The sequence below is a fragment of the Ipomoea nil genome, unplaced genomic scaffold, assembly GCF_001879475.1.
Source record: "Ipomoea nil cultivar Tokyo-kokei standard unplaced genomic scaffold, Asagao_1.1 scaffold0317, whole genome shotgun sequence".
In the NCBI taxonomy this organism is placed as follows: domain Eukaryota; kingdom Viridiplantae; phylum Streptophyta; class Magnoliopsida; order Solanales; family Convolvulaceae; genus Ipomoea; species Ipomoea nil.
Window position 1 is genome coordinate 5,841,339 of NW_017616745.1, and position 10,783 is coordinate 5,852,121.

Sequence of the window (10,783 nt, forward strand, 5' to 3'; positions counted from 1 at the left end):
TAACTCGGGAATTTCTACCTCGTTACATGTTAAATCAGTCGGCTCGCAATGTCCGTTACTGTTTTGTCGGTTCTATCCGATCCTATCTCTTCTCTTCCAAAAGACATAGTCCTAACGGTCCTCGAAAATACTATTTTTCTCACAATAAATAGCATATATATCTCATGCAACTTCTTTTCTTATGCAACTTATGCACATAACTTCTCAACAATTTCCCAATGCAACAAGATAATGACTTTCTAAAATAGCTATGAGTTTTTTAAAATAATACTTAGGCTCACTTTGGCCACTTATGCATTTTAAAACATGATATGCTCAAATATGCACTTTACTGTAGAATATGCTTCAAAACTTCTTTCACTGTGAACTCTAAAAAATTGCATAAACATGATTATAAATCCTAACTCAGCAAATCTTCTTTGGCAAACACTTAGCAAGCATTCAACATGAATTTGAACTCAAAATACTCATCTTAATCTCATTTACTGTAATCTAGCATTCAAGGAGAACATGCTCTGTACACTTCAACATTTAACATTCTTAGCAAAACTCTCAACAAGTCATATTAGACATTCTAGGCATGCTTTTCTAGCAAAATTTAACAAATAGAGTTCATGCTTCTTAGTCTAATAATCATATAATTTGTCATGCTTCTCATCAATTAGCCAAGATCAAACACTTAGCAATTTCCAATCACTGCAACTACTCAGGCAATTTCTGTAGCATTCTTCTTCACCATTTCTATCACACAATGCTCATTTTTACTCCAAATTCAATGAAATCAACTTCTAAACATGCGTCGTGACAGCCCCAAGTGTCCGAGCCTCAAGAGCCCGCAAATCGCGGTCCAAAACAACACGTAGCTGAGCCACAAGGGTCTGGCCACTGCACAGCTTCTGCTTAGCGAGGCTTGTGGCGGGGCTTGAGGAGCCCCGTCGCCTGGAACCGCCAAGCGGCGGCCTAGGGCCACGGCTCTTGCCTAGAGCCGTGCTCTAGGGTCGCTCCTCCACGGCCCTAGCCAACGGCTCATCCCAAGGGCCTTTGGCTAGATCCGTGCCTCATATGGTGCACACTGTGTGTGTGCACCAGTGAGCTTCTTCTTCACATGTAAGACATTTTCAGGCGAATAAACACTCTCAAATCATCAACAACACATCATAGCTCAATAATAGGATCATTTACTAGCTCAAACACAACATTATTCTAGCATTTCTACCCATTTCAAACACAAAACAAGACTTCACAGAGTCTTAAATAGCTTTGGGAGTCCATGAGGTTATACCTTTGTAGACTTCTTCTCTTTGTGTGGTTCCCTTTCCTTTATTTCTCAGATGTTACCCTCCTTCACCACCTATTTCCTCAAACAAACATAGATACATTCTAAGCTTAAGACAACCTCAGAGATAGAAGATTAAGAGATGAAATCTTAAGAGAAGAAGATGAAGGGATGAGATGAAATCTTACTGTGATTTTCCTTTCCTTGTTATCGGACTTGGAGTGGAGGAAGAAATGAAGAAATCAAGAGATGACAATGCAAAAGTGATGTTTATATAGGGTCCAAAACCTAGGAAGCTTGCAAATGATTGGAGGGCGGCAAAATGGTAATTTAGCTTAGCTTGCAAAAATATCAGGCAAAGAGATGTAGAGTCTAGTGGTTCACCAAGCTTTATAGACCAAGGTTTATAATCATGGTTTAAAATAGTTTTGGGGTCAAAATGCATTTTTCCAAAAATACTTTCTAGACAACCACTTAGTTTTAGGTTCCTCATATTTCTCTCGGTTTCACTCAGATTGACTTTTTTTTTTTTTTTTTTTTTTTTTTTTGGATCAAAAACTTGGTACGCAATGTACCGAAAATCTAGAATTTTAGATTTAAAATAAGTCCCGGTGTTGAATTTACTTAAAAGTGACTCAAAATAATTTATTCAAACACCGATTTCATCGCAAAATTTTTTATAGAGTGAAAAATGGCTATTTTGGAATTTCTTAAAACCGAATTTATAAAATTAAATTTTGGGTTGTCACAGATATGCCCTGATCATTTTAGCTCGGGACGAGCTGTCCGACCTTCTCCTCTTCCCATTGTCCAACCCGTTCACAGTAGAAACGAGGGCATCATGAATCTTAACACACGTGGGGGAGTCATCAAAGTCCCCGATCTTTCCCTATGTATGGATCACATGTGTCACGCATGCCGAGCCTCCGGCATGTGTTCCCTTCACCCCTATAAATACTGTATTAAATGCTGGGTGGGGGGGGGGGGGGGGGGGGGAGGGACTTTTGCCATTTCCCTTAGAATCATTATCAGCTCAGGACTCTCAGACCCACTGTCGCCTTTCTCGAACTTAGTAACTTAAACTAACAAGCAGACGAATAGAAGATCCATATACGATATGACCTAACAATCTATATTTACTTGTAGTCCTGTCTGTATTTACCACATCAAATAGTACACTAAAAATAAACGGCACATGGCATGACGAATAGGTGAAAAGACAAGCATAATTTTAAAATTCAAACTCAACTTACTACCTACCATAAATGAAATTTGTAATTACATTAGCCCCAATAAGATGTGATCTAGTGAGTGAAGTATAATTATTGTAAAAAATTGTATGTAAATGTGATCTAACTAAAATTTGATTAGATTAATCTATTTTTTGTATAATTTTTTTTTTCAAATGTATAATGATGGATTTATGTTGCTCTACTATAAAATTATCATCACAAAAATGAAAGTGATAATAATAGAATAATGTATTTAAACTTCTACATAGAAAAGCGTGTGTCATACAAAAAGAAATAGTCGATCGGATATCTGTACCGTCTGCTTCAAGACTTGTACGCAGCCGCTCTGACTTAAATTTACGAACAACGAAGGCAGAAACACTATATTTACACCTTGTTCGCTTTCCTCCTCCACCACCACCACCACAATCACCGCTACCACCGCCGGCGAGCTCGGCTGCCAGCTTGGCTAGTCAATGCCTGCACAGAAGCGCTCGCGCGAGGCATCTCCGCCGCCCACGACGGAGGAGGAGGAGGAGAAGGACGACGATTTGCACCCGGAGAATCAGAATCAGAACGACGAAGAAGCCGATGAAGGAGATGGTACGTACTTACGTATCTTAGGTTTATGTTTACGCGTGGAATCTACTCTTCATTCTCGATGCCTGGCGTGTCAGTGTAGAATTTCGATGGCGGCTTTGGTTTTTGCTCAACGATTTTGTTTTGTTTTTTGTGTTTGACTTGTAGATTCGGATGAAAGTTCTTCTTCAAGTGATGCCGAGAAAGACGAGTACTTTCACTTCCTCTTCTCTTTAAAATTCACGTCATATGCATCCGCGAAAAGATGCATTAACTTATATCTGTTTATACGGACTGTGATGTATATGTATGCATTTCTCGGCTAAATGTACGGTGGAGAGGCATGTTTGTTGTGTCTGGTTTGTGGTTTCGTTATTTCACTCAGCCTGTTCGCAAATATGAATGTTACTGTTAATTTGGTAGTTGATGTTTTGTATCTATGGTGATGTGTTTTCTTTTGGCCTTTTGGGTACATCTGAGGGGAGGGGAGGGGATTGAACTTGTGCCCTCATACTTAGAATCACAAGCGGATGATGCATGCCACTGGTAGACAAGGTCTTTGGCTCTCCATCTACAAATCTACAATGATAGTTCCCTTTGAGATTCACATTCTTTGTTTAGCTACAGAATTTGGTTTTGTTTCCATGAGCATTGCTTAAGGTGTTCATATAAGTTCTTAATGAGTTTAGCCTTTATTTTATTTTATTTTTTGAGGACATTTTCCAGAGATTTCAATTTCTGCTTATATCTTTTAATTTTATTTTCTTATTTTTGATAAACACCCTTTCTGTATGTATCTCCAAAAAAAAAAAAAAAACAGGAAAATAATCCATGTGACCATTACAGTTTTATCTAAGGTGAGTAGTTGTTTATTGGTTGCATGTTGCTTCATAAGGTCTACCAAGTTGGTACCATCTTGATTTTCTCATGCTTGTCACCTTTCTGGAAAGCTGATATGGAAGTTTCAGTCATATCATAGATTGATACTGTTTATCTCCAATTGTTATCCTGTTTGTTTCTTATTAAGTTCTTATATGTTTAAACTTTGGGGTTGGATGGTGGCAGGTGGTAAGTGTTTCACTTTACGGGTATTGAAATTGAATAGGATTCTTGTGAACTCATCCAAGCAGGTAGTTCTGTTTGAACCTACCGTGCTCACTAACTTAGCTTCTTTTGGAGGAATAAGGAAATCCAAATATGATAACAAATACAACTAGATGAGACTTTATAGTGTGTGCCAGAGAAGCAATTGAGAAAAGGGTATAACAACAAAGAATGATAGAACATAGTTTTGAATGTGTTGGACCAAGTGCCCATGTCTCTTTCATATGCTAGTTGTAGGGATGAGGCTAGCCAAAATATTCATTGATTTGATACAACCTAGTTTGGTGGATCTTAGATGCCCCTACTCTCACCACACTTGCTTCCCCACCTCCACAGAAGATGCAAAAGAGGAGAAGATATAGAATTTAAGGTAGTTCATGTCCTAAGCACCAAATTGGCCCAGAAGTGTAGATATAGGCATTGTAATGTAATAATCTCTGTTTGGTTGATCAAGCTGAAATGCGTAATTGCATAAAAGCTGTTGTCAAGGTAAGAATACAAAATTCTAGGGGTTATCTTGTATGCTTTTGTATTTGCTTATTAGTGTGGCCTACAAATTGCTTAGAGAAATTATAGAAATCGTAGAGAAGTAATGACTTTTAAGGTAGTGCATTAATGACTTTTAGTAGGTGTAGTGAAAACTAGAATGGTAGTAGGAGAGGAAAAAAAGAAAAGAAGGGACACATTATTCTTTATTGGGTTTCAAAATATTACCATATCATTTGACTGATGGTCTTTCTTTAATTTTAATAACTCATTTGTTTGTGTTAGCTTCAGTTCCAGTTCTGAGAACAAGACATGATCTTTATGCCCTGCAATAAGGACCATTCTTTCTCCCCCCTGCACATTTTCAATCTGTATCAGGCCCTTACCGAAGTGAATCACAAATTACTATAGGCCTGTAATTAAAAGGGCTGCAATTTTGCTGTTGCATGTCCTTGATTTCTTAGATGACTTTGTGCTCTAATATCCTATCATTTTTTAACTAGTTTGCAAACATATGTTTTGCAGCTTAGGTCAACTTGTAGTATGAAAAGTTGCACCACTTAACATTTTGAATGGAAATATGGAATTGCAACTTTGCATCCTTCTAGTTCCTGTGCCTAAATTAATGAAGACTTTTCTTTAACTGCTTATAATAACATATACTTTCAAGTAAAAAACAATTTTACACTTCTTGATCAGTCTTACTTTTTTTTTTTTTTTTTTTTTTTTTTTTTTATGTTGATTTTTTCATGGTTTGATGTGTTTATATAGCTGTCTTTCTCTCTTAATTGTGCTTTTTCTTATTTCTTGAATCTTTTTCACCAGAGGACTCATTGTCTTGACTAAATTGTATGTTTCCTTTTCATATAATCATATTTTGTCAAACATTTTTTTTTCCTATTAAAGAAAGACAATAATGCTCCAAGAAGAATTAGAGTAATTCAAATCAATTGCTTATATCTTTCTGAATTAGATCCTCTAAACAGACATATGACATCTAAAAAGTTTTATCCCATAGAAACTTCTCTTGAAACGATATTTAGCATTTTTAGGCTCTAAATTATGTTAATGTATTTGCTTTACATAGTGACTCAAACACAAGCACAAGCACAAGCACATCAGTTGTAAGATAAGTTGACAAACATTTGAGTACAAACTCCAAACATGTTCATGACTGCTCTTTCCTTTTCCAAGGTTTCGTGTTTAGCTGTTGTGCTGTTGCTTAATAGCTAATGAAAAAGGTTGAAAACTAACACTGAAAAGACATTTGAACTAGACAATATGAAGTGGACCCCAGGGAAAATATCTCTCCAAACAGATTTTCTGGTTTACTTTATGTATTATTTTTAATGGTCTTTCTTTTCCTCAAGTTCCCTTCTGCATTTCTGGTTACTACTATACATTTTTGTGGCAGCATGTTATGAGTAAAGGTATTTGAGAATATAGTTACTGAAATGAATGATGACGTTATCTAATTGCAAGTAAATTTCTCTTTTGCAGATTTATCACTCTGAGGTTATCAGAAATACGCAAAGAAGTGCAATGTCCAATATGTTTAGGTATTGCTATTCTTTCTTTCCACACTCTTTTATTTTAGTTTTTGATGGATGCGACAGAATTGTTTATGCTACATCTTTTGTATGCATGCTATCTTGTGCACGAACTGTCTTCGTAATATGCTCTACTAATATCCTAAAAGATAAGCTTATTTCAAGCTCTCTAGATATAATTGTACACCTCTCTGCAGTAATCTGATGCAACTTGTGCCAGACTCAAGGTGTGTTTAGCTACAATGCAGATCTCAGTGGAATGTGTCAATGTACTGGGCAGTCTCTTTGGTTTTCTGGCTGTAGTTTAGACTGTTAAGATATTATAATGTAGCTTAGGTATAAGACAAGCTGACATGTAATCAGAAGCCCCAAATCAATAACCCAAGGGTTAAAACTTAAAAGGCAAGCTGGTGTGGTTACCTAACTGAACAAAGTAAGTAATGGTGTTGATGCCTGTTGTGAAGCCTTAACCTCAAGGAATCCAACATATTCTTTCCTTCTAAACCTGCATAATCAGTTGTAGGAACATTAAATGGATTTTGTTCAACAATACTCGCCAAGGGGACTTCCGAATATACTTATGTGACATACCATGCCCATGGCCTCATCAATTAGCTTGTCCTGCACATCCACTTTTTTCTATTTTTATTTTGGTCTCATGTCAGAATCATACATGTATGAGAACTCCTTTGAGTCACTACCTCCTGTCAAAGTCATGATGGATTCTCTTGAGCAGTGGCAATGAAGGGAGAATGAACTAGCATATATTGCATTAAATTTGGGTTACTTGGGAACTTAAATTGTTGAAAACAATGTCCTCAGAAGGAAAACCATCAATGAATGCAAGGAAATGAAAGAGAACCACCAACCGCTATATTTGAAGGTTTTGTGAAACCAGGTAGAAATTGCTTTTGAAGGTTTTGTGAAACCAGGTAGAAATTGCTTTTGAAGGTTTTAAACCCCTAGATCATAGTATCATACATTAAGAGGTGGTGTTTTGTGGAAACTAGCAGAAGGAAGGGAAAAACACATGCTTAATCTATTAGCAGCGATTATCTTGCTTTAAGACTGAATCTCAGTATTAGTGTTTCAAATGCTCAAAATCTCAAATAGGTTTTTCTTACGGCTAACCTCCAGATACTTAAGTTTTTTTTTTTTTTTTTTTCCCTTTAGTTTTTTTGGGATGATAGTTTTTCAGAATGTGACTTCAAGTTTAGTGCGTCAATGTTTCTTGTCTGGTGATACCAAAATGAATCATCCTGCTTATAAAGACTTATCTATTATAAGTTAAATGAAAGTTACTCGAGGCACCTAATTTTCTACGTTATTAGCTCTGATGTCTCTCAGGTTAACCCATATTGATCAATTGAATTATGGTTGTCATGAATTATTTGGGGGTACTTGTTTTTATCTTTTTATTCTTTTTTCCTTATATCTCATGGAAAGGATTTTGGATAACTTAAGGTCTCTTTAATTCATATCTCTGCCTCCATTTATATGCAAGTTAAATATCAACTTATATGTGCTAATGTTTCTTATCACTGCGGAAGGGCAGGCATTATCCGAAAGACAAGAACGGTTATGGAATGCTTACACCGTTTTTGCAGAGAATGCATTGACAAGTCTATGCGAATGGGGTATTGATTTAGTTTTATCCTTTTCTGATCAAACAGTTGTTATGTGAACTAATTGAAGAATTGTGACATAGGAACAATGAATGTCCTGCTTGTCGCACACACTGTGCTAGTCGCCGTTCTTTGAGGGATGATCCAAACTATGATGCCCTAATAGCAATATTATATCCAGATATTGATAAATATGAGGAAGAGGTAGTATTACAGACAACTTCTTGTCTTTCCTTTGAACCATTATGTGAAGATATTTGTCTTAATCTGTGTAGGAATTGGCTTTTCATGAAGAGGAGATGGCTCGTAATAAGCAGGTTAGTGTAATGTCTGCTAACTCTTTATAGTTTAAGCACTCTAATGAGCTGGAAATGACATTTTAATTCTGTACGAAAATTCTGGGAAGTATGAAAATATATGTTATGCTTTTCGCTTGCGTTTGTAGCTTGGCCTTGTGAATGTGAAGTGGGAGTACTAAAGAAGCTAAATACTTCTCTGTGGTAGACTGGTAATGGAGCCCTGGGTATTTGCATGATGATTGTATCAGTGTTGAACATTGTAATCTTTAGAAATGGCCAAATTAACCATATGAATGCCTTAAAAACATATAGTTCATGCTTTATTTGATATTTTTCCAGACTTAGAGTTGTTCTGCTTTGTCAGCAGATTCAAGCTTCAATTGCCCAGACACTTAGACGGCAAACAGAAGCACTGGGTAGAAAAAGAACATCAAGAGCAACTCCAGCATTTATAAGGAGATCTGGCAACAGAAACTTAAGGAGACGGAGAAACCAACGAGTTGAGCCTCAAGGATCTGATGACGATGAGGATGCCAATGGTCATGATGACAAAGATTCGTCTTCTGGTGATGATCACAGTGCAGAGGTCAAACCGAAAAGGCCTAAAAGATTGGGAGGTCGATTTTCCCAAGGCTCAACAGCTGGCAATGCCAATGCAGGCTGTGATGAAAATGATTCAGAAATGAACAGAGAGTCACTTGTTGCAACAGCTCTTATTGGCAGCTCAGAAATTCTTGCCTGGGGGAAGGGTGGCATGCGAAGTCAAAAGACTCAAAATAGGTATGGCAGTCTTGGTGGTCGTAATGGCAGGCTTTGCAGGAGTAGCAGAGTCTCAAAGCTGATTGAATCTCTTCAACATTCAAGTGAAAATGATGCAAAGGTAAACTTGCTGCGTAATCAAGCTTCTGTGATCTGTATGCTTGTTTACATAATAAGAGTGATTTCACTTTTTATTTTTTTTATTTTTATTTTAAGAATTATTCATTTATTTGTTTTTTTTTACAGGTTGATATTGGTCTGATGCTTGTCTCCTTGTGCGAGGAAGATATTCCAAGTTTGCAGCGACCATACCTTTGCTGCAGGCCCACTTTGACAGTCAAACATTTGATCCAAGTAAATATTTCAGATCTAAAACCTTTTTAATATTTTTTTTTTTTTTGTAATAAACAATTGTTTTTTTTTTTTTTTCATTGCAATGCTCGATTTTGATTGCATCTCTATACAGTATGTCTCGCTGCAGACCTCAATACAAGCCGATGAAATTGACATGTTGGTAATGAAAGAGCTTTCTCCTACTGATAAACCTTCAAGCTCAGAGGCTGTTCCCATCACCAAATCAGTCGCAGGGGTGCCTTGCAACAGCGAATTCGACAAGTTACAAGAACACCAGACATTGGAAGAAATCCAACCAAGCTGTGGCTTTAGTCAATGTAACCTGGTAAGCACTTGCTTTCGCTTCATCTTAGGTTTATAAAGATGTGCATTTACAGTATACATACCGCAAATCCAAAAGAGACCTATATTCTCCCATCTCGTAAGTCATAACATTCATTTCAATCTTCAGCTTCTGGCATACCGCCGAAAGCCAAAGGAGTAGAGGCGGTGGTGATGAAGGGAATGACAAATGACAAACGACAAACGTTGACGCGGTTCGTGTAACATGCTGTGCACAGATACTTGGCAATTTCAATTTAGCTGTTTAACCAAGTGGGAAGGTCAGTTAATCCTTTGTATTGTATCTATACATCTATGAAGGTGTGATCTATATATAGCCCGATGAAAACAACACTAACACATTGACTAGTTGTTCCTGTATGTTATAAACATTTCTTTTCTGAGATACCAATGATACTAGGTTAAATTGTTAGAAGTATATGCACCCTTTTCCCCCCTAAGATTCCTTCTGTATGAAATATCCTACATATTTACTCTTAGGTTAAAGTTTGTTACTGTGGGGGATGTTATTATTCATTTTGTGTCTAGTGTTTCTGCAGTGTCATCTCCAGTTTTACAATGCCCCGGATTTCTGTCTAAAATTGTATCTTGTGTGTTTTGTTAGAGGTATATAGGCAAATTATACTATGAACCATGATTCATATTGCAATATGAATCATGAATAAATGTTCATTTTTAGAATATTGAATTTTCATTTTTTGGTAGTATATCTAAAAATGAACCTTCAGACTTCAGAAGATGAACATTCAATGTACTAAAAACGAACTTTATGTCAATGGTTCATCTTGCAAGGTGCACTATGGTCCATGGTATAACACCATAATGATTGAGGTACATAAGGCATAAGTGTACAACTTGCAAAGCACAAGGTGTAATTTTATAAAGAGTTTTACTACATGGACTTTCAATCTCTACTTCTTCACTTTTACTCCTTGACGTGGCAACCATTGATAAATTATCTTACGAGTTCTGCTACATCCTACATGTACTTTCAAATTTTACTCCCTCACTTTTACATCATGATGTGACAAAACAAGGATATGATATTTTCATCATGTAGGTGTTCCAGAAAAAGTGTCTACATCAACAATTTGTGAGAGTGAGTAGAAGTTGAGAGTAAAAAGTGAGAGTACATGTAGTCTTTTTCTTATCTTACATAATGTGGGTCCAAAAGAAA

General features: G+C 36.6%; 1 protein-coding gene across 3 annotated transcripts; it reads left to right on the forward strand.

The window, feature by feature from the left end:
• Positions 1-2,842: 2,842 nt before the first annotated feature.
• LOC109170940 (putative E3 ubiquitin-protein ligase RING1a) lies at positions 2,843-10,165 on the forward strand. Of its 3 annotated transcripts, none has more exons than XM_019320075.1 (10): positions 2,843-3,111; positions 3,256-3,298; positions 6,178-6,236; positions 7,783-7,864; positions 7,936-8,056; positions 8,128-8,169; positions 8,516-9,031; positions 9,157-9,264; positions 9,377-9,589; positions 9,716-10,165. In XM_019320075.1, exons 1-10 carry the CDS (start codon positions 2,985-2,987, stop codon positions 9,746-9,748), a joined length of 1,344 nt encoding a protein of 447 aa, XP_019175620.1. In that variant the 5' UTR covers positions 2,843-2,984; the 3' UTR covers positions 9,749-10,165. The 3 variants fall into 3 exon arrangements, with proteins under 3 accessions (XP_019175620.1, XP_019175627.1, XP_019175632.1); XM_019320082.1 differs by having other exon boundaries at positions 2,845-3,111; positions 8,519-9,031; XM_019320087.1 differs by lacking the exons at positions 2,843-3,111; positions 3,256-3,298; positions 6,178-6,236 and adding an exon at positions 7,210-7,624.
• Positions 10,166-10,783: the final 618 nt, after the last annotated feature.

Coding starts and splice junctions, on each gene's coding strand:
- LOC109170940 (XM_019320075.1), top strand. CDS start 2,985: ATGCCTGCACAGAAGCGCTCGCGCGAGGCATCTCCGCCGCCCACGACG. Junction 8,057..8,127: donor TTGATAAATATGAGGAAGAG/GTAGTATTACAG, acceptor TAATCTGTGTAG/GAATTGGCTTTTCATGAAGA. Junction 8,170..8,515: donor AGATGGCTCGTAATAAGCAG/GTTAGTGTAATG, acceptor CTGCTTTGTCAG/CAGATTCAAGCTTCAATTGC.